Raw genomic sequence first — 27,406 nt, 5'->3', positions numbered from 1 at the left:
CCGGCTTAGGCGTCAATGTAATTTACTGAATCTCGTGAAGGCTTGATTGGTTATCACGGCTTTGACTCACGTGGTGCCCCTGCGTTGAGCTGTGCCTTCTGGCTCTTCGTGCTTTCTGTGAGCTTACAGATATGCCTGTACTTCCAACCGCCCGGATAATAACCCGAATTCGTTGGTGAATGTACTGGCGATAAGTATTGAATATCCTTGTCATTGGCTAACCGTAGACCGACAAGTCAAACGATAACAAAAGTGCGTTCTCAATCTTTTTCTCGAAGCTGTGTCTTACAATCATTATTTTTTTCGCCACTCTATTATTTGTACAACGATATTAACGTAAAAAATACTCTATAGACTCGTAGATAAACGGGCTTATAGGGAAGGCAGGGGGGCACGACGGACTGCTGACAAAGATTTTGACGGAAATTTTTTTTTTAACATTGAGCTATTACGAGAGGTTTGTTTAGTATGTGTTGAATTAAAGTATGCAACATTTTTTTGGAAAAAAACGTCTTAATATATGAAAAAAAAAAATTATATTTCGGTAAAAGGCATTTGCTCCGAAATATGAATGTTTTTGTTTTACATATTGATAGATAATCAATGATTAATTCAATAGAGGTAGAATTAAAGGACACAGAGTTATTTGAAGATAAAAAATTGTAAAATTTTTAGGGGGATCCATCGTGCCCCGGTCTCCCCTACTGAAATAAAACTGGCTTGGCGTATAGTTTTATGGCTGCACTTGAAACGAGCTCGTTTGAGGACTACGTGAACCGCGTGAAAAAAGAATATATGCAGAAAATGCGAGTTTTCATGAGATATCTGATACTTTTTATGAACCGAACTTTTTTGTTATAGTATTTCACTCGAGTAGAGATTACCGCTTTGATGGCGGCCCTGGAGGAGAGAGTGGTTTTGGGGGTATAAGAAGTGGCATCGGAGTGTATCCCGGCATCGAAGGCGGGTCCACATACGGGTCTGGGAATATATATCAAGGTGCCGGGCTGGCACCTGGTTATCGCGGTTATCGTGCTGGAGGATACGGGAATGGAATTATTGGCGGAGGACATACAGGGTAAGCAAAGAGGAGCTCTCGCGACGCCCACGCGGTTGAAAAACGACGAAAAAGAGTTCGAGTAGATTCTCTGCCAGTTGAAAGAATCTTGGTAGTTCTGGGACGGTAGGTACACAAACCGATTGCTCGATGGGGCTCAATCCTGAAAGGGTGAACAGCGCTTGTCCGTGCTTCGCTTCGTTTTGTGCCAGAGAGAGCTTTGCTGAAAATAAATTAATTCAATTACCGTTCCAATCTCGTGTAGGGGCTCTCGAAGGCGCTCTAGATACGAGCGTGTGTTTTGTAACTTTGCTCGGGAAATTCTCGGGAAATTGTTGTGTAATATCGCGCTATCTAATTGTGAGCCGGGTTCATTGATCGGCGTTCTCAAACACGAATCTTAGAGTCACGTCTCGTCGTACTGCTATTTGAAGTTTGTCAATTAGACCTACTAGTCAGCTACTTGGCGAGCAAATACAAACCGTAAAGTTCGTGAATTTCAGGTACGGTTATTACGGCACTACTGGATATGGATCTGGTTCTTCTGGTTACGGTCCTAATTACGGAGTTGTAGGACTGGATTCTAACGATGGTATTGGATCTGGAGTTTATGATGATGGATATTCGGTTTACGGGAATACTAGACGTGGCTACAATGGTTATGGAGGAAGAGACAGTGCAGGATATGATTCCTACCCGTACCGAGGAAGCGCGAGTTACGGACGCAATGGTTTTCAACCATCCGGATATCGAGGCTACTCTTAAGGGCAAACATCATCGTGCCTACAATTTCGGAAACATAGGCGTGGACAAAGGGTGATTTGTTGAAATTTCTCTCACTCGAGTTGAGAATGTCGTGTCTTTATTGGACCGAACATTCGGCTGAATCCTGAAGATTTGAACATCACGACAAATCCGTAACATTTATATTTTTCAATTTTTAGAAATAAGTAATTTTTCGGAATATGTAGTCTGAGCACATCCTTGGGTCAAGTTTGAAACGTGTTTTATCATGAAGTTTGTTCGAGCTGTAAGAAAAAATGATTTATTTACGAACATAATAACGACGATGCGTTACTTACTGTCCTTACTCGCTGGTTTCATGATTCCTCTTCCCACGCGCTTACAAGGTACAGTCTCATCTTACGAATTGTGAGCCCAAATTTTGAAATACATTCATAACTGGAGTTGGAGCCTAGATCCAATTGTGCAATTAAAAAAATGTATCATTTATTTATAAACGTTTGTCATTTGTCCTCACGTTCAGGAGCGTGATACACGTACATACACAAATATTGGACAAATGGTATTACAAAATTACTTAACGATCTGACGTCCATAGTATACGACACTACGGGGTGCAGCAGCTTATTCATTTATTTTACATGGTCGAATGGTAAATACGTGAACTTACTTTAAAGAATACAACATGGTTCTTACGAAGAAAGTTGATTTTAGGCGTTGATTTACGGAGAAATGGTGAGTTGGAAGGCACGTGAATCCTCGCTCCAATAGTCAGATGAAGAAAATAGCCCCGGCACCAATAACCTCTACCTGGCCATCCATCAGCTGTCCAGCAGCTGACGGACGGGCACTCTCACCATTTCCACGTCAACCAGCCTCTATTTGATTTACTCAATGAACTCTACGTCGTGCTGTACAAAAAGAAGAGCAATATTTTTCTAGCTTAAATTATCATTCTATTTTCATTCTCTTGACCTTTCGTCTGAGAAGGCGCCTGTCGATAGGGATGTTCAAGAGTCCAAGTTTCGCCTGGCTCAAAGCTTCTTTTAGATGCTTAAGACTACCAAGCTGATTCAAGTCAAGGTACTGTGTCGTTATCTTTGCTTCATGTGGTCCACAGACGTCACAAGGATACGGAACTGGGGTGGCAGTCGGAAATATTGACTTCATTTTTTCACTGTCTGCTTTTTCACCAGGACAGAATGGGACAAAGACAACAGGTATAAAGCCTAATTGGCCGATTAAAGGAGTTGGCGTGGTGCTAGTCGTCGTCAGTGACGAAGTGGTATTAGATTCGACTAGATAACATGGGCAAGCTTGTGGATCTGGTCCTATGGAAAGTGGAACTGGTTTACTTTGTTGAGAGCGGGGCGGTTGCACGCCGATGGCTCCGATAGTAGGATCTCGCTCAAACGGCGTTGAGGATGTGGGAGCAGCTGGCTGGATCGATTCAGTATCAGGATTTGTTTTGTCAGATGTTTCGAGTTGTTGAAATTCGTCAAGCTGCATTTTTTTGCCTGGTCTACCAGATATGGGAGCTAGTCCAGTTTGCCCTTTATCTGGTTGACCTACTGGCTTTGTAAAATTTGCGTCAATCTGTTTCTGTTCAAACCGTTTGTTTGCCTCATAGTTATGTTTTTCAGAGTACAGGCCCTGCTTCCGCCGAAAGTCAAATTGATAAACATCTGGTTCAGATGTACCGGGTTTACCGTTTGTCTCTATGCTGCCGTCGGCTTTTTGGTATTCGTTGATTTGTTCACGGCTATCTTGATGCGATATGAATTGCCCGTTCACTGGATTTCCAGATAATTCGGGCTGCACTGGACGACCTACTGGTCTACCTTCATTGACTCTGTTCGGCGGAATTTGGAATCCTTGCTTGACCTGCTGCGTCTGTAAATTATTGGTATTCTCAAAGTATCTGTTAACCTCGTTGAAGCCTTGCTCGAGATAATTAAATTGACCTTTACCAGGTTGCACCTGAGGTTCGGTATAGCCTGATTTTGGCGATTGATTTGATTGCTTGAATTTTTCGATCAAGCCTTGATTACTGGCTGTTTTCTTTGTACCTTCGGAGTTTCCATTTGCGGAGCTGAGCTGCCTAGTTGGAGAATTATACATAGAATCGGATGTGAGTTTTTTGGATTCTGGATATTTCGATTCGATAAAAGATCCGGCAGTGATGGGAGTGTATGGAACGTTCTGTTTGTTGAAATACGATGGACGCTGTGTAGGTTGTGCTCGAGGAACATAGTCTGGATCACCAGGCCACGGTCCATCTGGCCCTGGGGGACCTGTTGGCCAAGGACCATCCGGACCGTCGGGCCCAACGCCACCTTCGCCGCCAACGCCGCCATCACCTCCAATGCCACCGTCGCCGCCGATACCACCTACAGGCCCTTCAGGCCCTATTCCACCAATCGGACCGTTTGGTGCCCCAGGATAACCAGGATAGCCAGGATATCCAGGTTCCGGTTGTGTACCTGGCTCTGGATAGCCGGGATAGCCGGGATAACCAGGATAACCAGGCTCTGGATAGCTAGGATAGCCAGGGTAACCAGGATAGCCTGAAACATGTATGATCGGTTGCGTGAGATCAGAAAAACCGGAGAAATGCATTGCGGCATGCAAGGACTTGTAGATTCCACTAACCAGGACTGCCAGGATATCCAGGTCGGGCTGGAATCGCGGGTGTTCCCGGAGTTCCAGGTTTTCCTGCACGGTTAAGAAAAAATCTGTTGATTTCAATATGTTTCACTTGTCTTGGAATGTCCGAAAAAGTAACCCTATCAGTTCAACAAAACCCATTACTGTTGGGCGGTGACTAGAAAACTCTCTTCGTTTTTTGACAGGTGAATAACAGGTTTGACAGTTGATTCATGAACAGAAATTGGGACGATTCAACAAAATGAAAATATCAAATCCTGAACATGAGAACTGTTGCAACGTATGCGTCCTAACATACATGGAATGTTGATTTGATATTATCGTTTTGTAGACATGTGACATAAAATACTTATTACGTTTTGCCATTCCGCTTGAATTAACTGTTGATACTGTACGGATATTCTGTTCATACAACACCCAATAACTGTTGCATGATCTGATTCCACTGATGATATGGTTAATTTAGCTAAACCAATTTCTGTTGGACGTTTACCCGGAAATTTCGATCATATTTTGACAGGTGAGTGACGGATTTCAATGTTGTTGGAAATAAGGAAATATTATTCATTCGGCGAAAGCGATATGTCCAATGCCTTCGTAATCAAGCGTTCTGCAAAAACGATGCTCCGAGCTTGATAATATTAACAACAAAAGCAGTGACATGGATTTTTTTCGACAATTACAGAAATGATGTCCAATTGTGTTACGTACCGGGATATCCCGGTTGAGCGGGAATTGCCGGTGTTCCTGGAGTTCCGGGTCTACCGGGTGTGCCGGGGTATCCTGGTTGAGCTGGAATTGCCGGTGTTCCTGGAGTTCCGGGTCTACCGGGTGTGCCGGGGTATCCTGGTTGAGCTGGAATTGCCGGTGTTCCTGGAGTTCCGGGTCTACCGGGTGTGCCGGGGTATCCTGGTTGAGCTGGAATTGCCGGTGTTCCTGGAGTTCCGGGTCTACCGGGTGTGCCGGGGTATCCTGGTTGAGCTGGAATTGCCGGTGTTCCTGGAGTTCCGGGTCTACCGGGTGTGCCGGGGTATCCTGGTTGAGCTGGGATTGCCGGTGTTCCTGGAGTTCCGGGTCTACCGGGTGTGCCGGGGTATCCTGGTTGAGCTGGAATTGCCGGTGTTCCTGGAGTTCCGGGTCTACCGGGTGTGCCGGGGTATCCTGGTTGAGCTGGGATTGCCGGTGTTCCTGGAGTTCCGGGTCTACCGGGTGTGCCGGGGTATCCTGGTTGAGCTGGGATTGCCGGTGTTCCTGGAGTTCCGGGTCTACCGGGTGTGCCGGGGTATCCTGGTTGAGCTGGAATTGCCGGTGTTCCTGGAGTTCCGGGTCTACCGGGTGTGCCGGGGTATCCTGGTTGAGCTGGAATTGCCGGTGTTCCTGGAGTTCCAGGTCTGCCGGGTGTGCCGGGGTATCCCGGTTGAGCTGGGATTGCCGGAGTACCAGGGGTGCCAGGTCTGCCAGGTGTGCCGGGGTATCCTGGTTGAGCTGGAATTGCCGGTGTTCCTGGAGTTCCGGGTCTACCGGGTGTGCCGGGGTATCCTGGTTGAGCTGGAATTGCCGGTGTTCCTGGAGTTCCGGGTCTACCGGGTGTGCCAGGGTATCCTGGTTGAGCTGGGATTGCCGGGGTACCAGGGGTGCCAGGTCTGCCAGGTGTGCCGGGGTATCCTGGTTGAGCTGGGATCGCTGGAGTACCAGGGGTGCCAGGTCTGCCGGGTGTGCCGGGGTATCCTGGTTGAGCTGGGATAGCCGGTGTTCCTGGCGTTCCAGGTCTGCCGGGCGTGCCGGGGTATCCTGGTTGAGCTGGGATTGCCGGAGTACCAGGGGTGCCAGGTCTGCCGGGTGTGCCGGGGTATCCTGGTTGAGCTGGAATTGCCGGTGTTCCTGGAGTTCCGGGTCTACCGGGTGTGCCGGGGTATCCTGGTTGAGCTGGAATTGCCGGTGTTCCTGGAGTTCCGGGTCTACCGGGTGTGCCAGGGTATCCTGGTTGAGCTGGGATTGCCGGGGTACCAGGGGTGCCAGGTCTGCCAGGTGTGCCGGGGTATCCTGGTTGAGCTGGGATCGCTGGAGTACCAGGGGTGCCAGGTCTGCCGGGTGTGCCGGGGTATCCTGGTTGAGCTGGGATAGCCGGTGTTCCTGGCGTTCCAGGTCTGCCGGGCGTGCCGGGGTATCCTGGTTGAGCTGGGATTGCCGGAGTACCAGGGGTGCCAGGTCTGCCGGGTGTGCCGGGGTATCCTGGTTGAGCTGGAATTGCCGGTGTTCCTGGAGTTCCGGGTCTACCGGGTGTGCCGGGGTATCCTGGTTGAGCTGGAATTGCCGGTGTTCCTGGAGTTCCGGGTCTACCGGGTGTGCCAGGGTATCCTGGTTGAGCTGGGATTGCCGGGGTACCAGGGGTGCCAGGTCTGCCAGGTGTGCCGGGGTATCCTGGTTGAGCTGGGATTGCCGGAGTACCAGGGGTGCCAGGTCTGCCGGGTGTGCCGGGGTATCCTGGTTGGGCTGGGATAGCCGGTGTTCCTGGCGTTCCGGGTCTACCAGGTGTGCCGGGGTATCCTGGTTGAGCTGGAATTGCCGGTGTTCCTGGAGTTCCAGGTCTGCCGGGTGTGCCAGGGTATCCTGGTTGAGCTGGGATTGCCGGTGTTCCTGGAGTTCCGGGTCTACCGGGTGTGCCGGGGTATCCTGGTTGAGCTGGAATTGCCGGTGTTCCTGGAGTTCCGGGTCTACCGGGTGTGCCGGGGTATCCTGGTTGAGCTGGAATTGCCGGTGTTCCTGGAGTTCCGGGTCTACCGGGTGTGCCCGGGTATCCTGGTTGAGCTGGGATTGCCGGTGTTCCTGGAGTTCCGGGTCTACCGGGTGTGCCGGGGTATCCTGGTTGAGCTGGGATAGCCGGTGTTCCTGGCGTTCCAGGTCTGCCGGGTGTGCCGGGGTATCCCGGTTGAGCTGGGATTGCCGGTGTTCCTGGCGTTCCAGGTCTGCCGGGCGTGCCGGGGTATCCCGGTTGAGCTGGGATTGCCGGTGTTCCTGGCGTTCCAGGTCTGCCGGGCGTGCCGGGGTATCCTGGTTGAGCTGGGATTGCCGGAGTACCAGGGGTGCCAGGTCTGCCGGGTGTGCCGGGGTATCCTGGTTGAGCTGGGATAGCCGGTGTTCCTGGCGTTCCCGGTCTACCGGGTGTGCCAGGGTATCCTGGTTGAGCTGGAATTGCCGGTGTTCCTGGAGTTCCGGGTCTACCGGGTGTGCCGGGGTATCCTGGTTGAGCTGGAATTGCCGGTGTTCCTGGAGTTCCGGGTCTGCCGGGTGTGCCGGGGTATCCTGGTTGAGCTGGAATTGCCGGAGTACCAGGGGTGCCAGGTCTGCCGGGTGTGCCGGGGTATCCTGGTTGAGCTGGGATAGCCGGTGTTCCTGGCGTTCCAGGTCTGCCGGGCGTGCCGGGGTATCCTGGTTGAGCTGGGATTGCCGGAGTACCAGGGGTGCCGGGTGTGCTGGGTGTGCCGGGGTATCCTGGTTGAGCTGGGAAAGCCGGTGTTCCTGGCGTTCCCGGTCTACCGGGTGTGCCAGGGTATCCTGGTTGAGCTGGAATTGCCGGTGTTCCGGGAGTTCCGGGTCTACCGGGTGTGCCGGGGTATCCTGGTTGAGCTGGAATTGCCGGTGTTCCTGGCGTTCCGGGTCTACCGGGTGTGCCGGGGTATCCTGGTTGAGCTGGGATTGCCGGAGTACCAGGGGTGCCAGGTCTGCCGGGTGTGCCGGGGTATCCTGGTTGAGCTGGGATAGCCGGTGTTCCTGGCGTTCCCGGTCTACCGGGTGTGCCAGGGTATCCTGGTTGAGCTGGAATTGCCGGTGTTCCTGGAGTTCCGGGTCTACCGGGTGTGCCGGGGTATCCTGGTTGAGCTGGAATTGCCGGTGTTCCTGGCGTTCCGGGTCTACCGGGTGTGCCGGGGTATCCTGGTTGAGCTGGGATTGCTGGAGTACCAGGGGTGCCAGGTCTGCCGGGTGTGCCGGGGTATCCTGGTTGAGCTGGGATTGCCGGAGTACCAGGGGTGCCAGGTCTGCCGGGTGTGCCGGGGTATCCTGGTTGGGCTGGGATAGCCGGTGTTCCTGGCGTTCCCGGTCTACCGGGTGTGCCAGGGTATCCTGGTTGAGCCGGAATTGCCGGTGTTCCTGGAGTTCCGGGTCTACCGGGTGTGCCGGGGTATCCTGGTTGAGCCGGAATTGCCGGAGTTCCTGGCGTTCCGGGTCTACCGGGTGTGCCGGGGTATCCTGGTTGAGCTGGGATTGCCGGAGTACCAGGGGTGCCAGGTCTGCCGGGTGTGCCGGGGTATCCTGGTTGAGCTGGGATAGCCGGTGTTCCTGGCGTTCCCGGTCTACCGGGTGTGCCAGGGTATCCTGGTTGAGCTAGAATTGCCGGTGTTCCTGGAGTTCCGGGTCTACCGGGTGTGCCGGGGTATCCTGGTTGAGCTGGAATTGCCGGTGTTCCTGGCGTTCCGGGTCTACCGGGTGTGCCGGGGTATCCTGGTTGAGCTGGGATTGCTGGAGTACCAGGGGTGCCAGGTCTGCCGGGTGTGCCGGGGTATCCTGGTTGAGCTGGGATAGCCGGTGTTCCTGGCGTTCCCGGTCTACCGGGTGTGCCAGGGTATCCTGGTTGAGCTGGAATTGCCGGTGTTCCTGGAGTTCCGGGTCTACCGGGTGTGCCGGGGTATCCTGGTTGAGCTGGAATTGCCGGTGTTCCTGGCGTTCCGGGTCTACCGGGTGTGCCGGGGTATCCTGGTTGAGCTGGGATTGCTGGAGTACCAGGGGTGCCAGGTCTGCCGGGTGTGCCGGGGTATCCTGGTTGAGCTGGGATTGCCGGAGTACCAGGGGTGCCAGGTCTGCCGGGTGTGCCGGGGTATCCTGGTTGAGCTGGGATAGCCGGTGTTCCTGGCGTTCCAGGTCTGCCGGGCGTGCCGGGGTATCCTGGTTGAGCTGGGATTGCCGGAGTACCAGGGGTGCCAGGTCTGCCGGGTGTGCCGGGGTATCCTGGTTGAGCTGGGATAGCCGGTGTTCCTGGCGTTCCAGGTCTGCCGGGTGTGCCTGGGTATCCTGGGTGAGCTGGGATCGCCGGTGTTCCTGGCATTCCGGGTCTACCGGGTGTGCCAGGGTATCCTGGTTGAGCTGGAATTGCCGGTGTTCCTGGCGTTCCGGGTCTACCGGGTGTGCCGGGGTATCCTGGTTGAGCTGGGATTGCTGGAGTACCAGGGGTGCCAGGTCTGCCGGGTGTGCCGGGGTATCCTGGTTGAGCTGGGATTGCCGGAGTACCAGGGGTGCCAGGTCTGCCGGGTGTGCCGGGGTATCCTGGTTGAGCTGGGATAGCCGGTGTTCCTGGCGTTCCAGGTCTGCCGGGCGTGCCGGGGTATCCTGGTTGAGCTGGGATTGCCGGAGTACCAGGGGTGCCAGGTCTGCCGGGTGTGCCGGGGTATCCTGGTTGAGCTGGAATAGCCGGTGTTCCTGGCGTTCCAGGTCTGCCGGGTGTGCCTGGGTATCCTGGTTGAGCTGGGATCGCCGGTGTTCCTGGCGTTCCGGGTCTACCGGGTGTGCCAGGGTATCCTGGTTGAGCTGGAATTGCTGGTGTTCCTGGAGTTCCGGGTTTACCGGGTGTGCTGGGGTATCCTGGTTGAGCTGGGATTGCCGGTGTTCCTGGCGTTCCGGGTCTACTGGGTGTGCCGGGGTATCCCGGTTGAGCTGGGATTGCCGGTGTTCCTGGCGTTCCGGGTCTACCGGGTGTGCCGGGGTATCCCGGTTGAGCTGGGATTGCTGGAGTACTAGGGGTACCAGGTCTGCCGGGTGTGCCGGGGTATCCTGGTTGAGCTGGGATTGCCGGTGTTCCTGGCGTTCCGGGTCTGCCGGGTGTGCCGGGGTATCCTGGTTGAGCTGGGATTGCCGGTGTTCCTGGCGTTCCGGGTCTACCGGGTGTGCCGGGGTATGCTGGTTGAGCTGGGATAGCCGGTGTTCCTGGCGTTCCCGGTCTACCGGGTGTGCCAGGGTATCCTGGTTGAGCTGGAATTGCCGGTGTTCCTGGAGTTCCGGGTCTACCGGGTGTGCCGGGGTATCCTGGTTGAGCTGGAATTGCCGGTGTTCCTGGCGTTCCGGGTCTACCGGGTGTGCCGGGGTATCCTGGTTGAGCTGGGATTGCCGGAGTACCAGGGGTGCCAGGTCTACCGGGTGTGCCTGGGTATCCTGGTTGAGCTGGGATTGCCGGTGTTCCTGGAGTTCCGGGTCTACCGGGTGTGCCGGGGTATCCTGGTTGAGCTGGGATTGCCGGTGTTCCTGGAGTTCCGGGTCTACCGGGTATGCCGGGGTATCCTGGTTGAGCTGGAATTGCCGGTGTTCCTGGAGTTCCGGGTCTACCGGGTGTGCCGGGGTATCCTGGTTGAGCTGGAATTGCCGGTGTTCCTGGAGTTCCGGGTCTACCGGGTGTGCCGGGGTATCCTGGTTGAGCTGGAATTGCCGGTGTTCCTGGAGTTCCAGGTCTACCGGGTGTGCCGGGGTATCCCGGTTGAGCTGGGATTGCTGGAGTACCAGGGGTGCCAGGTCTGCCGGGTGTGCCGGGGTATCCTGGTTGAGCTGGGATTGCCGGTGTTCCTGGCGTTCCGGGTATACCGGGTGTGCCGGGGTATCCTGGTTGAGCTGGGATTACCGGAGTACCAGGGGTGCCAGGTCTGCCGGGTGTGCCGGGGTATCCCGGTTGAGCTGGGATTGCTGGAGTACCGGGGGTGCCAGGTCTACCGGGTGTGCCGGGGTATCCTGGTTGAGCTGGAATTGCCGGTGTTCCTGGCGTTCCGGGTCTACCAGGTGTGCCGGGGTATCCTGGTTGAGCTGGGATTGCTGGAGTACCAGGGGTGCCAGGTCTGCCGGGTGTGCCGGGGTATCCCGGTTGAGCTGGGATTGCTGGAGTACCGGGGGTGCCAGGTCTGCCAGGTGTGCCGGGGTATCCTGGTTGAGCTGGAATTGCCGGTGTTCCTGGAGTTCCGGGCCTGCCGGGTGTGCCGGGGTATCCTGGTTGAGCTGGGATTGCCGGTGTTCCTGGCGTTCCGGGTATACCGGGTGTGCCGGGGTATCCTGGTTGAGCTGGGATTACCGGAGTACCAGGGGTGCCAGGTCTGCCGGGTGTGCCGGGGTATCCCGGTTGAGCTGGGATTGCTGGAGTACCGGGGGTGCCAGGTCTACCGGGTGTGCCGGGGTATCCTGGTTGAGCTGGAATTGCCGGTGTTCCTGGCGTTCCGGGTCTACCAGGTGTGCCGGGGTATCCTGGTTGAGCTGGGATTGCTGGAGTACCAGGGGTGCCAGGTCTGCCGGGTGTGCCGGGGTATCCCGGTTGAGCTGGGATTGCTGGAGTACCGGGGGTGCCAGGTCTGCCAGGTGTGCCGGGGTATCCTGGTTGAGGTGGAATTGCCGGTGTTCCTGGAGTTCCGGGTATACCGGGTGTGCCGGGGTATCCTGGTTGAGCTGGAATCGCTGGTGTTCCTGGAGTTCCGGGTTTACCGGGTGTGCCGGGGTATCCCGGTTGAGCTGGGATTGCTGGAGTACCGGGGGTGCCAGGTCTGCCAGGTGTGCCGGGGTATCCTGGTTGAGCTGGAATTGCCGGTGTTCCTGGAGTTCCGGGCCTGCCGGGTGTGCCTGGGTATCCAGGTTGTGCAGCAGTCCCTGGTGAGCCTGGTGTTCCAGGTCTAGCAGGAAATCCCACGGGACGAGATGGTTCCCCATCACCACCTTGCGACGGCGCTAGTTTCCGAAAAAATTGCACGTACGTATAATTTACCAAAGTGTCAATATTTATTCGCTATAGATCCTGTTTTTAGCGCACTTACCGTTTGGTATCGTCGGCCGACCGGGTTGGAATGTGATGGGTCTTTCATTCGTACTTTCAAATTGGCTACAAACTGGAGGGAAATATAGATCCTTCCACGCTGTCAGAATGCCATGATGATCATGATGATTGTGATGATCTTCGTGATCGTGCCCATCATCGTCGTGGTCACCGTGTTCATGATTTTCGTGGTGTTCGTGCTTGTGAAGAAAGAGCTCCACATTGTCACCAGGACGCACAATACGGTAGCCCCAACCGTCACTTAAATAAAATGTTGCCGTCAATTTACCGAACGGGTTGACGTACCCGTAACATCCGTAAGTTACGCCGTCAGGACCGTGCACTTCGTGATGAAATTGACCGTCCGGAGATACTTCATATCCGTAATTGTAAGCACCTAAAATTTATGATCATTACTGAGTTTGGCGAATAACGAATCAATTTCTTGAGCTACAAAAATAGAATGGACGTCTCAAATAGAATGGATCTAGAAACAGATACTTACTCGTATCGAAATTCTGGTTCAAGTATTGTGTCTTTTGTGTGTCACTTATGTCGTATACGAGTTCTTCTCCTTCTGAGTCCGTCTGTGCCTTAGTGATTTGCAGAACAAGTGCTGCTATCACCTGCAAAATACGAATTAATATCGTTAGAGTTCGCCCAGCTGACGGTAGACGCTTGTTTGCTCTCTGTGCCGTAGATTTGTTTTGACAAGCTATTATCCAAATCTTGTAATTGTTTTGCACTATTTGCTATTACTCATTTCAGTAAGTTTACATAAAACTATGTGTCACAAATCACAAAACAAAAAAACACCCAGGGAATGAAACTGTTAGAAATGCACAGTTTCAGGTTTCCATTGAGAACGTCAACCAGCTTCCCTTGTGCTCAAATTAGGCATTCCACCAATACAGCCGCTCCTGTAAGTTAGATATTTCGTGCCACACATATAAGTAAGTATTTAACTCACAAATCTCTGAATGTCGATGCATCCTTGCAGGACATCGTCATCAGATTAACTGTGCACGCGTTCGCCAGATAAAGATCTGTCATGATTTGGAGGTACTTGTTTAGACACCATTCACACGGATGTTCAAAGCGATATCTCACATTGAGTTGATAATTACTCAGTAAGTCAAACCCAAGATTTGTTTGCAATAGTATAAAAAAATTACGATTCAACGAGAAAGCGGATCCGCTTGTAGCTGTACAGTAAAATGGACGGAACCGAAATATTACCAAGCAATTTCGATCGTTAATTTATCTTGGTTTTCGTATATGGTCATTTTGTGACCGAACACGTAGCAATTAAAGCTAATAACATTGACTGTGATATCGCTCGAATAAGAGACTCACGATCCGCGAACCATTTTAAAAACTGTCTAAATATCATTATGTTGACCCATACACGTGGATTGGAATAATACTTTCCGATGCTTCCTAACATTCGCTGAATGGCAGGGATATCATAGTACACATCGAGCGAACGTTGGTCAAGCAGCGATAATTACGAAACTCTCTAGATCTTCCGTAAAGACCACGTCATCACGCATAATGTAACGAAGTCATGACATTTAAGATTGAGAACTTTATTCGATATTAAGCCGCTCAGTTGGAAGCAAGAGTCTAAAATGCCACCTGTGTACAAAATCACGACACGCGAGCTGTAGAGTCGAAGTCTTTTTGAGAATCCGACGCTTAATCGATCATGTTTATGCTATTTAAATCACGTTTCAACCTTCACTCCGGAAATATTTACCTCTTCATCGAATCTGTTTTACAGTTTAAAACAATGACTAGTTACAGATGACAAGCAAATGGAATAGCGAGGTTCAAATACCCAATTATCGTAATTCCATTTCAAACATTGAAGTATATACCAGCCGTGAATACCTAGCCAATTCAGTTGTACCGCAAATCGATGACTGTGATCGGTATACAATTGCAGGATATAATTCGACCCAAAAATACGTCAAGCTCGCCCAGCATTTTTGCCCGATAATTGGGTGATATTCTTCCGCCACGTCCATTTACACGGGTAGTTGTCGCGTTGTGTCTATCAATCGACAACTCGCGTAGCATTGTGGTCGGACGAAACAATTCTGCATTAGAAGATAAATCCAACGTCGGATAATATAACCCGGATTGCATTAAAATACAATACAATTTACGTTACGTTTATTCAATGTGTAGACAACAGAAGAATGTTGGAACAGACACGTTCAATAGTCTGTCTCGAGTTTGAAAATTTTTGGAAATACTTAACAGGAGTCTAACAGTTGCAAGGAGGCCTATTGGAGCGACGCACCTTTCGTGCGAGAACTCTGCTTAAAACAGTTGCAATCAATGACATTGCATTTTTCCTTTCTCATTAACATTTTTCCTCGCAATAGAGAGCCAAGTTTCATTCAGTATCGTTGTTCGTAAAGCAGACTTCAACACTCGTCAAACGTTGAATCGCATCATTTGTATAACCCTAATTCAATAACAACCTTATCAGTGTCTTTGCCTGCGTATGATTAAGACCTATTGCTGCAACACAGTGACGCAAAATGTTCGTTTGTTCAGCAATACCAGCAATACCACGTATTCGAGTAACTTGTATCGTTAATCAATTAGATGTTTTCAAAGGTATCCATCTCAGTATACCATGGTAAGTCATCGATATCGCGGGTGTCTTATGACGAAATTCGTTTAACCGCTCGGTCAAATTTTATCAGAGTACCATGACTTGTGGACATGTATGCGTTAAGAATCTCTGTTTTATTGATACTTGTAACCGCAAGGACTAAGGATGAATTTTCGACGGTCCGTGAACCGCGACCTAAGCTCAGAATGAGAAAGAAGAGCCGATGCTTAAGCTGTCAAGAATTTTTTTGGGTTTATCGCTTAGCACACGATTTGTATCCTGGTAACGGTGACCCCAAGTTCTCCCCTCCGCCGTAATCGGGACTCTCGTAACACACATACCAGCTGTGGCTCATCGATTGCCTCGAATCGAAATGGTGCCGGCCTTCATGAAAGTAAAAGGATAATCCGTTCCGCCCACGAGACAAGACGAGGTTCGGTTATAGGTCAAGAATCATAATTCGACAACAAAGACCGAGGCTGCCTCTCGCGGTGTTGGCAAATGAAAAATGGAATTTGTCATCGCAAGGATCTTCCATGTTAGCACGTCAGCCAGTTGTTGATCACCGACAGAATAATCAAATATAGAAATTCTTTAAGTACATTAACGCGTGAGTGTGCGATTAGTTAAAAGAGCCATTTGTGTCACATTGATTACATTCTCGGTGAATCACCGGCTATTAATTTCAAACGAATTGCAAATTTTCGAACGTTATTACGTCATTCGTTTACCTCGATAGTCGAGCCTTGTTCTCGTGCTACCAAAAGGAAGAAAAAAAAACATTTGTATAAATAAAACCTGGACTTGAAAAAGTGGATGAATACGTTTTTCCCAGACTCGAGCGACCTTGTCTTGTACACGATTGTTGTATATAAAGAAGAATGATGCCAACACGGCTACATGTATCTACCCATACCGGCGTTTATGCGAGAAAAAATTTAACGGTACGTTCCACAAGGTTGACCGTTTGACTATTACGCTCATCACTAACACGGTACGAGTTACGTATGCTTAACGGGTTAGACGTCGATTATATGAATTTTGAAACCATGTAGTCTTCTTCTATCTTCATCTATTTGTACCGAAGCGATTATACCACTTCGATGATTATTTGCTCGACAGATTTCTTCTTGCTTTTAACTACTCACACATTTCGTCCGAAAGCTAAACGGAACGGATACTTTTACGAATACCCAGAACCTTTCCTCTCGGATTTCAAAGAATTTGTCGCTGAAGATCCAAGCAAGTAGATCGTGGGGTTATCGGATGTACAAAAACATATGGTGCACGTTGAACCAGACGATTTGCATGTATTACTCACGAAATCGAAGCACAAAACCCTGCTCGAGGGATTTGCATGTCGTCTTATAAACGTCGAACACTAAGCACATGGCTTAAGTTCGAAACGAGTCGCAGGAAACCGCTGTATCCGATCCGGCCTGAGCGGAAAATACAGAAAGCAATTGAAAAAGAAACTTATTTCCAAAGTACTAATTTAATTGCCAACGAGAAAAATTAGTGGGCAAACAAGTTTTGAGTTATGTCGGTCCGAGTCTTGCAATCATAACTCGGTAACGAATTCTGGATAGTATCCGAAAGCAAAAACTAGTGTGAATGGAGTGAGGAACTTTAATTATAAAAATTAACACCGCGTATTTTGAATAGGTTCTTAGAATTCAGCTATAAATACGTCTCGCCTGTTTGTGATTTCTCTTTCATTGTCGGGATTTTATTAGCAATCAGCGAAAACATGAGACAACTCAAGCTACTGTAGCCAATGAGGTGAGCACAGATGTTTGTTTCACCGATGCCGTCTTCTAAACGTGAGAAGCGTGAAGCGTATGGAGTACTCGACGCGCCAACTCAGAAGCGAGTAACTCTTACTAAATTACTTGTTTGGACAAGTTAATTTTATTTTATCTACCTAGCAGTTGGCTTCGAGGCTTGCATTTCTTTAGAAATACCGCAAGTCGTGGCCAAAGTACTAAATTAAACTGTGCCGGTCGCAGCAGTGATACAACAACCGAAATTCACCGGAATAACATGAGGAAAAGACGAGGATAAAAGAAGGGAAAAGTAGCGTCTAAACGGGCAATTTTTGTATCAATATTGGTAATTTGTCAAGACTATGAGTCCAACCACATCCAGGAGTAGCTAATTGAATTACCAATTATATTTAAAATTGCCTAACGCGATAATTTTTTCTTCTATTTTATTACCACACCAAGTTTTGGTAGTGTGCAATATGTACAGTTGCATATTGATGGGTAAGAATTTAATGTCTGACCGGTCAGCACCTACAGCACTTGAAAAACAGGTGTGAGACTGGTTATGGATGAAAACGAAAGCACTCTCGCTCTCTGCTACAAGTTTTACATTCAAGGATCGGCAGGTGTCTGTCCGTTTCGTTTCAGACAGCTCAATTTGGTCAACGGGAAGAGATGAAACCGAACATAAAGTAGAATCATCTATTGTATCGATCGCGCAAGTCCGTGTCACGGTTGATTTCGTCCACCGTGAGCGGTGGGAGAAGCGAAGAAATGAATTGGGTAAAAGAAACAAAATCGGCACAACCCTGACCTTTTCAGTGATTTTATGATTTAAAAACTAGTGTTTGTCGTTTCGAGGTCCGGTTCATCTTGGGTAAATATTTAAATAACGATGAGGTATAAGGTAAAAACAAAAAAGGAAGGAAGGCTTGCCGCGCGATTAATGTATGCGTTTTACTACAAGTTTCAAACCACAAGAGGAGCCTCGTGAACGATCTTCGTCACATCGATCGGAACAATTTTCCACTCGCAACCTGATTTCTGCCGAGGCATCGCAATGTCTTCGTACCGTGCAAGGTAATGCATATATTTGGAATATTCGACTTTCACCTGAACGCGTGGGCGGATCCACGTGCGAGTATAATATCTATTGTGTTACGAATACGAGGTGGCGGCGAGACGCGGAGCTGTCAAGAAATATGCACGCAAGGTCTCTCACAATCAGAGCAGAAGGCAAAGCTTGAGGCTCTTTCCCCGTCCCGGTTCGAGATGCGGCAGGCTTTCGGTTCTGCGGCTGTCTCAAAAACGCTCCTCGCTCCACCCGTTCGACTAAACGTATTATGCGACGCAAGAGTGAAAACTCGAAAAGAGAAACTCGCTCAAGCGAGACAAATAAATTATTTAAAATTGATGTAAATTTGAACCTCACGTCTTGCCCCGGCCTATGTACGATTTGTTTGTCAACCGCGAACCAACGAGTCGTCTCAATGCGCGCCTTCTCTTTCGTCGAACTGCTAATCAAAGCAACACCTCCGAGCTAATATCCTCTTAATGATTGACGCCGTGCCGAGTTGATAATATGCCCACTTTGTGTATCGACGGACGTACATTATACCCGGGTCAAATGACGCGACGTCTTTCTGAGGCGAAAGTAAGGTGAAATTTTATACATATACGCTCGTGTAATGTATCCACCGATATTTTTGGCCCTGGTGCGCGTAAAGCTTCTTTTTTTCGGCGCCAATCCGCCTCTGCCTATACTTGACTAATTTGTCTGCCGTAAATTTTATCGTATTACATGCACATACAAAGGTTGACAAGTTTCCTGCCTGTCGAGGCAACTTACTCAAAGTATATGCCCCAAAGTTTATCACGATATACCGTGAAAATATTATCGACCGTATGCATATATATTACCAAAACTGAAAATTTTCCGACGTAATCTCTTCAACAAGGGATTTTTCGGCTCGGTGCGTGAATTCCTTTGGAAAAACATCACGTACTGCGTATGCGATTTTCTTTTATCGCTGATAAGAAATTGAGCTCTGAGGTAACGAAAAAACGTACTGCGTACAAGTTTATTTATCTACTCATTTATACCCGGATTTTTTTTCTGAAACAATTCAAACCATAGGTTTGTTCAATAACACTTTTAAAGTTCAATTTATAATGATTACTTGTTATGATTCGAATTTGAAGCAAACAAATCTCGGTATATCGAGGAATATTAAAATCTCTGCTCAACTTTTCTGTTTAAAAATATTTCTTTCAGTTTGAATTCCTATCAGAGCTCGAGCTCTGGTAATACAGACATGAATAAAAACCATAGAAAGGGGCTGAAATCGATTTCTCATTTTTTCATTGTAATAACATGCAGATCAGTATTAATAATATGCAGATTGATCCGACCACATCTTGTGAGTTTCAACACAGATCGAGATTCCAATTGAGACTCGGCTTAAAATGAGAAACAATATATTTCGGAGTAAGAAGTAAAGAAATACCTTGGCAGAAGCTGTAAAATATAAATTCTGAATAGCTATCATCCCGCGTTCAAGATTCGCGACAAAGCCGTTGGTTCGAAATCCTGTTTAAATAACACAACTCTTTTTGTGCCATTTTCCGCGCAAAAAATGTATCACGAATAAAGTTTTTAAAGTTATTCCCAATCTCATTACTTTCGCGAGGTTTTCATTTCTCTCCCGTCCCGGTTCTCATCGATATGTACATGCGAAATCAGCAGATAAGGAGGTTTACTCACCGTCAAGTAGACATAAACCGACAACCTAGCGGTGAATCAGACCGACTTCATACTATTGATATCGATTTTTTATTTGAAACTTTGCATCGAAAGAAGTGGTTGGGAGATAATCACTGTTTGACTGTAATGCGTTTGTCTAACTATATTTTCTTTGAACTCGATCTTTTTCTCATAATGTGAAACAAACCTGCTATCGTAAACGATATAAGCTGTTATAAAACACGTAGTAATCACACTCTAATTACCTAGCTCGCAAATGCCGGTGATAATACTTTAGTCAAAACGGCCTCAAAATTAAGCGATGACGATTGGAGTTGGTGCCGGAGGAAAAATTCTCCGAACTAAAAACTACAATCTTTTACCAGTTAGCAATAAATTTTACAGCCTGCTGCTGTCCAAGCAAAGCCTTAAGTTGAGACTGAATAATCGCTGTTAATAAAACTACAAACTATCTACCGACTATATTTTCACACTTTTCTCCTACTGTGTCAAATTGCCAAGAACGTTAAGCAGCAAAGCTTACAATTGGACATTTTGAGGGGTCCTACTCTACACTCAATTGAAATTAATCACCGCCAACGTCTCTGCAGTTCACCAACTTTCGGAAACTCACCGATTTGCATGCCAAAAGTATTAATGAGTCGAACGCGATACGATTTAATGGGATTAAATCTTGCGGAGATCGCTAATTAGACGGAGCCGCAAGTCTCGAAGTAATCTCCGTCTACACCGACAATCAAATCGTGCAGTACAAATAATGGCTCTACCAACTCCAGCTGCCTCGTTGCGGTTATCAAGAGGCTCTGCCTTCCAGAGACAATTCAACCAGCTAGATGTGGTGACTTAATTACGATGAGCTGGGCCCGCGGGGCTAAAACGTAGTATCCATTAACCCATCTTCGACAGCCGAGTAGGGTGGACTTTGACACGGTGACAATGTCTTTCATGTTCATCCTAATAGATATTTTGCCCTCCGTCTTATCGGAGACGAACTTAAACCATAGGTCTGAATATCGCGGGCGAATTTTTTACACGGTCTATTATGCGTACAGATGTACGCGAAACGAAGCGAAATATCTCAACGATCAATTTAAATCGGATTAGCTCTTCACCCCGTTGTACTGATTTCCTGGATTAGGTATTTTTATGATGCACGGTTTTAGAAACTGAACGTCAATGTATGCTGCAATAAAGGGCATGCTCATTATTCCAAACTCATAACAACCTTACAGGCTGTGCATGATTTCAATCTTCAACTAAGAAACTAGGAGTATTAAATCCCTCTCAAGCAATTTGTAGAAAATTCATTTACTGACTTTAAATGAGCTGAAATTTATTGCGATCGTAAAAACGTGCCTGTTCCTTGATGAAAATTCACGCTCTTTGGCTAATATTAGCTATTCTCTACGTCGAGGGAATGTCGGAGTGTGAAATTTGGTCGACAAGAGCTGTAAGCCAAGCTTCGTTGAATTGCAATTTCTTTTCTTTTTTTTTTTTTTCTCTTTTGCTTGCAATCTGTTTTATTCTCTCGACGCCCAGCAAACGGTAAATCGGGTAAAGGTTATACAGAAAACACTGACAGCCCGCGTTTACTTGTCGCTTTGAAAATATTGCGGCTTTCATTCGGCCTGCAATCGACACAATGAACTTGAACGCTTTGCGAAATTCATTTTATCGGCCAGTGATATTACGCGCATGGTACGTGTTTTAAATACCTATAACGCGTACAATACCAATGTCACGAGCATTCGGTATTGCTGCTTGATAAATAGTGAAAACGGTCTATGGGTTTTTCACTTTTATTTCACTACTATCGTCATTATTCCTTTCATGTTTCGCATTTTTTTTTTTCTCCTTTCGACGGATATTGCAAAGTCAGCCACCCCATGCAACATCTGCAGCGACGACGTAACGTCATCTTAACTTGACAGCCGACGAGGTATGAAAAGGTTAATATATTCCAGCAATTCTCTATCCAAATGTCGCAAATTCTAACGACTTCAACGACTTCATGACGGTGATAATTTGCCAGAATATACAAGCATTTCAGCGGCAGTACTTTTGTAAAAGAAATTCGAACCGCGAGTCGCGTAGATTAAATCCGTAAGATAGCAGAAAAATATCTCTGTTAATCCTTATTACGGAACTCAGTCATATATATATCCTGCGTAATCGTAGAAGATCGTATAAATTTATTTGCGAACCGTATTTTTAATACACCCACACAACCGGGTATAAGATGCCTAGCAGTTACGAAAGTAAGATTATACTGGCAACGAAAAGTCATCAATTCCAGATGACCATTCGGCTTGACACGCCGATCATTGTCCCGCGGTAACTGTTATACAATTTAATTTCAATATGGGTAGAACTCCGTGCAAAGATTTGATATTTTCCAAATCGGCTGCTGTGGCATTTGGAAATCGTAAAACGACGCGTGAAATATGTTGACTGTTTACCGGTTGCTAAATTAACCGTTTTAGCATCGTAATAGCCAAATCTCGATCTACGTCTAGCGTTAATTGCCAAGGCTATTAGTCGGGTTATCAAACGCATTTGAACATTTGTTACCGCAGTATTTTACATTAATATATATGATCTAGCGCCAGATTATTAAGCCACTGAAACACGCCGGTCTGAGTGAAATTTGACAAATTAAAAACATAGAAAATGAGATACAGTCGCTCGGCCATATTATTCTCTGGGAGACTCGATTCGCCAAACTAAAATGTGCAAAATGAATAAATAAATAAATAATCAGCGTTGAAAATGACACGGCTTTCAATTGATTATTGGCGATTTCCTTTTTTACTCGGATACTCATTCAGCTTCTCATAAGTTTAATGACATATTTTCAATAAAAATTATAGCGTGATCGAACCTCTGCCTTCCCTTTGCACCGAAATTAATGTACCGAGCGTCTCGAAATTCTTTTGATACCTATCACCCGGTGAATATTATCGTCACACTTTATACTTCCCACGTACCTAATAACGGCTAGTATTGATTCCAAATGTGTGAAGGGTAAGCGTAGAAGAGCCGAATCAATATACCTAATTCACCCTCGCGACTCACAAGCCGTTCCAATACGGCGAAGAACGTTGCAATACACGGTGACAAATCACCTTGGCACAAATTCCTCGATTCATGTATTTTCCGAGGAATAAGCAGAGACACGTGGAGAGGTAGAGGAAGATAGATTGGATTTTTATTATTCCCTGCTCTTGCCAGACCGTAGAACAAGGTGATCCAATCTATCGATACAGGAAATGAATGGAAATGAATACAGTGAACTGAAAATAAGATGAAACACGTATAGGTATAATATATGCGTCGAAAACGAGAAAGCGCGAGATGGATAGACTCGATAGTTTATTTCTGTGACAATAATGGGAAAAGGCATAAAGAGAGCATTTAGCGTAGAAAGCCTAAATGCTGACTTGATCGAGCTTGCAATTATTTCCGATTAAACTGAAGAAAGAAAGGAATAAGAAAAAGTGAATGAAGAGAGATGAATGGAGGGAGTCTACTGACAATGCAATCAAGATGCCCGCATGGGGCGTAAGTACATTTTTCGGAAAGCTTACTGAAATCACCTAATCCAGCCGTAGGCGACAAGAGAAGTGACCTGAGCAACAGTTCTGGAGTCAAGTAAGAGGGGATTGAAGAAGGAGAGAAGGTTTAATTGCTGCCGAGGGTAGACGGTAGAGTCTAGGAAAAGAAATTGACGAAGAAGTAATCCGAAGCAGTGGATAGAACGCCTTGATCGAACCTTAGGCTTTCGATCGGGTTTCAATTTATCGTATTGGAAGGAAAACCAACAAGCCAAGGACGCGTCTCTGCACTCCCGTTCCTCTCTCGGCAAGAGCTCGAGAATGCGAGGACTCGATTTTCACAAGGTACGCGACGTTGGGCTCCAAATTTAAACTTTTAAATTGATAATCGGAACAAAAGTGTGTTTCAGCGTATTTCACGATTCGTCGAAACTTTCGAGAATATTTTTCAATCCGCAACCATTCTCTATCTGTGCGATCCGATGTACATTATATACGGATATGTGATGAGTCAGCTACAAAACCCGAGCACCTCGCCAGAATTTAAACCCCCGAAAAAACCGAAGCTGACAAGATGAACGACAAAAAGGAAAAAGAAAAGGTTCGGAGTTGCGCAAGTTGCGACGGAACACGTTTTAAGTACGTGGATGAGGATCGAAATTCGTCATTTAATTCTCGACGCACGTCGATACGTGCGGACGATAACGATTTGAGAACCACCGATCGAAGACGACGACCGACGATTACCTCGAGGAATTCGAATCGTCGACTGGTGTAACATTATCGCGCTACTCGCCACGATCCGTCAGTGTCTTGAATGAAAATGGTGAATGAGGACATATATCAGCCCGCAAATCGAGCCGTACATAATCTTCAGAACTTGACCGATGAATCCGACAGTATAACAAACAGGTTCCACGTGCCGTATACCAAATAAGAATACACGAGAAGGAAGACGATGCGGTAATCATTCTGTAAATAAATCTCATCGCGTGTCTAAACCGAAAGGTGTTAAAAGGAGGTGATTCGTCGGGCCGAAATCCGGTTTGATAATTCAATTCGCAAAAGGATTAAAAAAAGAAACCAGCGAAATACTCCAAGTTATTTAACGGGACGAGAAGAGCTTTCGAGTCGCCGGAACGGCTGGGAACGCGATTCAATCGATTTCATTCAAGGGTACGCAATGCATCGGTCCAATATGCGCGGCTTATTCAAAGATAAAACGACGGCTCAAATCCCCGATGGAACCTCGCCGAAATAAACGAAATTTAACTTGTCCTGGACAAAAGTAGGATTCGACCGTAGGATTCCCGAATAGCCCGAAGCGTCGAGGCGACGAAGACTGGGCAGCGTGGATGAACGCGTTAGTCGCAGCGTCATCTTCAGTGAAAGTCTCTCTTACAGAGTTGCGAAATAACGTGTGCCAGGCAATATCGCCCTCGGCGATGCGTCCGGACGACGACCGATACTCAGGCCTTCTTGGATCGCAGACCGCTTCTGACACACTTTACAACTCCGAGCTTGAACGAACCCGCGGGAATAGCCGCCCGGTCCTTATTCCAGAAGTCGAACGAGGTGTATTCGACCATATTTCGAGGCTGCAAAGGCGGGAATAATCGCTGAAAAATCCGAACACCGAGACGCGGTTCTTGGATAAATGATCACTTCAGAATTCGTTTCTCCGGCTGCTCACGAGGAACCGATCAACCGCTTGTTACACCGTCGTATTGTGTTGGCCGTAAGTTAACGAAGACTCTTACATTTCTCGAGAGTGAAAAAAAACTTTCTCCGCGAGGCGAGAGCCTTACGGAGCCGGATAAATATTATTATAACAGATTACGGACGAACTGCAGGCGATGCAACGGCTCCACGGTAATCGATTACTTAACGACGAGATGTTCGTCTTGATAATCAATCGAAGCACGCTGCCGTCGCAGGAACAAGAGATTGACCGATATGGCGGAAGGAGTGGAGGAGATTGACTGTGCAATGGTTCTGAACCTTGGATCGTAATCGCGACGAAGGCTGGAAAGGGGCTTACAAAGAGACCAAAGGATCGCGTAATCTTCTTCCACGTGTGTGGACACATTATGCGCGTACCTACATTTGCAAATAGTAAGCCTGAATTTAAATATCACCGTATAAACAGCCGCTCTATGCTGCCTGAAAACTGGAAATAGTCTTGCAAGAGTGAGTAACCAGAGGATTTTGCCTCACCGCCGCTCTATGCACCCACGTGGCTACAAACCGGAACAAATTAAACAACCTGCCTCTAACCAGCCTCACACGCCAATTAAGTTACGGCGCCGAGAAAGGTGGATTCCCTGCATTGTGTTTATTTATATTATACGAGTTCCAAAATCAGGGAGGAACCTTTTATTCTTGTCAAAATATTTCTGCTCACCCATTCGTAATTCAAAATCGCAATGACGCAGTCAACTTGTACGTTCGGGGGTCAGAGATCAGACGGATGTGTTGAACCTTGATGGCTACTACAGATTAAATGATTTATGTACGTACGGGACAAAAATTCGTATTTGTAATTGTCGCAAAAAATGTGTCTGAGATTAATGGTTCAGAGTATACCCGTTTTCTAGATTGCAGGTAAAATTTGCGGTGCAAGGCAGTTCAGAAACTGATGTCACAATTTTTGTTCCAAGGGTGAAACATGTGTCTAGGCCTTTGAAGACCATTGCGAGTTACTTTTTGCTTACATGTACTTGTACGACAACGCCGCGGGTTGTCATCCAAGGAAAAAGCGGCTGAGCGTGAATTATGCGCTCAGAATGTAATTACATGGGAGTGCGAAGGCGACAAAAAACACTGAGAAATTCACTGTCGGAATACGTATGCACATACGTACCTACGTCGTTAGAAAACATAAGTCAAGTCATCTCAGAATTTGACTGCATTAAAATGTGAAAAATGCAGAGGATTGTTTGCAGCGTAAGTAAGATAATCATAAGCGTTGAGCTTGATCGTGTGACGATGATTTTGTCTCGGATTGACAATGGTAGTAACACCAGAAAACACGTCACGGCTTTTTTCAAGGTAGCCTATCACCCTTACCAATTAATGTCAACAATATTTCAACGGGATATCGAATAATCTCTGACATTTCAATAATTCGTAAACAATAACTGAATTTTTTACTACGCCATATCGCCTCTTCCGAAAAGCCTTCAAACAAATCAAACGGCGAAAAGTCGAGCGGTCGTATAACATTTCCTGGATAAAGTCATGAATGAAGTCTAGTGTACCGGAACAGTGACTGAGAACGAAGATCAATGGAAAGCGTTGCCCGAATGACGTGCTCACCTTGGCGAGAAAGGTGCGATGATTTTTGCATCACCGAGCATCGACGCGTCAGATATTGCAGCTCGAAGTCCGAGCCCTTGATCGCAGGTTTTACCGAGGAAACATTTCTTATGCCGGCATTGATGTCTCGTCGCTAAGTTTAAGTCTCGCGTGAACGTCGCGGTCTGAAGCCTCGAAAAGACGACGAATTTTTACAGTAACAATTATATGTGCTTCGGGTACGCAATTTACCTCTAGGTATATAATACAACGCATTGGCTGTGTGGTGACTGTATTGAGAATATCGCGTGGCTGTCAAACGGTGATTGGATCATTATCATTTGCGCAACATAAAAGTCAAATATTTACTCTCCGGTGAAGGTTACTTGCTAGTTTCTTCTTCTAATGATTTATGCGCAAGCTACCGAGTAACCCGTTAGACTTTGGCTTCCAAATAACTCGCGAGAATTTTTTCGTTTTGAAATCGTTTGCGCAAAATTTCAAATTCAATCAACGCTCCAGTGTATACAAACTCGTCGGCGATGTAACCGAAAATTAACAACGACACGATAATTACCGATTGCGACAATCTCGAGTCACACGATATTATTCAATTCTATTTTACCTCGGAATATCGATACTTAGATGACGCGGCGCAGATTGCAACGATTAAAAATACTCCCGGAGTAATTCCGACTGCGAAAATAATTGCAACCTGGGATGATCGCCGATTTTGTCATCGATTGGCTCTACCGAAAAAGTAAGAAACGCGAGAGCTACGCTGACCGTACGAACGAGGAACACTAAATATTTTTCTCTCGGGAATAATTCATCGAACCCGCACTACGGAGGCAACGGCGAAAACACTTTGACCTTGGTTCACATTCAGGGTTCACACTAAAATCCCGGCGAAGTGGTCCAGATTCAAGGAATAATGCTGACGTACCAGGGTGCAGAGTGCGGCCTTGTTTCGCCCGTGCATCCTCTCGAGAAAAACCGGGGTGAGCTTCTCAGCAATTCATAATCCCCTCCGACTCACTGGTGGGAAAGAGGTTCTCTAAGATCACAGGCTGTGCGGCGTCCAAACTGAAGACTGA

The 27,406-nt window shown here is 47.6% G+C and overlaps 2 protein-coding genes across 2 annotated transcripts in view; one reads left to right on the top strand and one right to left on the bottom strand.

Moving 5' to 3' along the window:
* LOC124210816 (heterogeneous nuclear ribonucleoprotein A1) overlaps positions 1–2,708 on the top strand; it is a 5,850-nt gene extending 3,142 nt beyond the window's left edge. Inside the window, exons 3-4 of the mRNA XM_046609202.2 lie at positions 862–1,078; positions 1,561–2,708. Coding sequence (XP_046465158.1) covers positions 862–1,078; positions 1,561–1,822 — 479 coding nt within the window. The 3' untranslated portion in view covers positions 1,823–2,708. The remainder of the gene's footprint in view (positions 1–861; positions 1,079–1,560) is intronic.
* On the bottom strand, positions 2,270–27,406 carry LOC124210813 (collagen alpha-2(IV) chain-like). Its single transcript, XM_069138181.1, has 8 exons — positions 27,256–27,406; positions 12,805–12,925; positions 12,301–12,696; positions 7,001–12,214; positions 5,180–6,937; positions 4,454–4,516; positions 3,772–4,368; positions 2,270–3,694 (listed from the first exon to the last, which is right to left on the bottom strand). Exons 1-8 carry the CDS (start codon positions 27,289–27,291, stop codon positions 3,645–3,647), a joined length of 8,235 nt encoding a protein of 2,744 aa, XP_068994282.1. The 5' UTR covers positions 27,292–27,406; the 3' UTR covers positions 2,270–3,644.

This window comes from Neodiprion pinetum, chromosome 1, assembly GCF_021155775.2.
Source record: "Neodiprion pinetum isolate iyNeoPine1 chromosome 1, iyNeoPine1.2, whole genome shotgun sequence".
Taxonomy (NCBI): Eukaryota; Metazoa; Arthropoda; class Insecta; order Hymenoptera; family Diprionidae; genus Neodiprion; species Neodiprion pinetum.
This window is presented reverse-complemented; position numbering and strand designations above follow the sequence as displayed.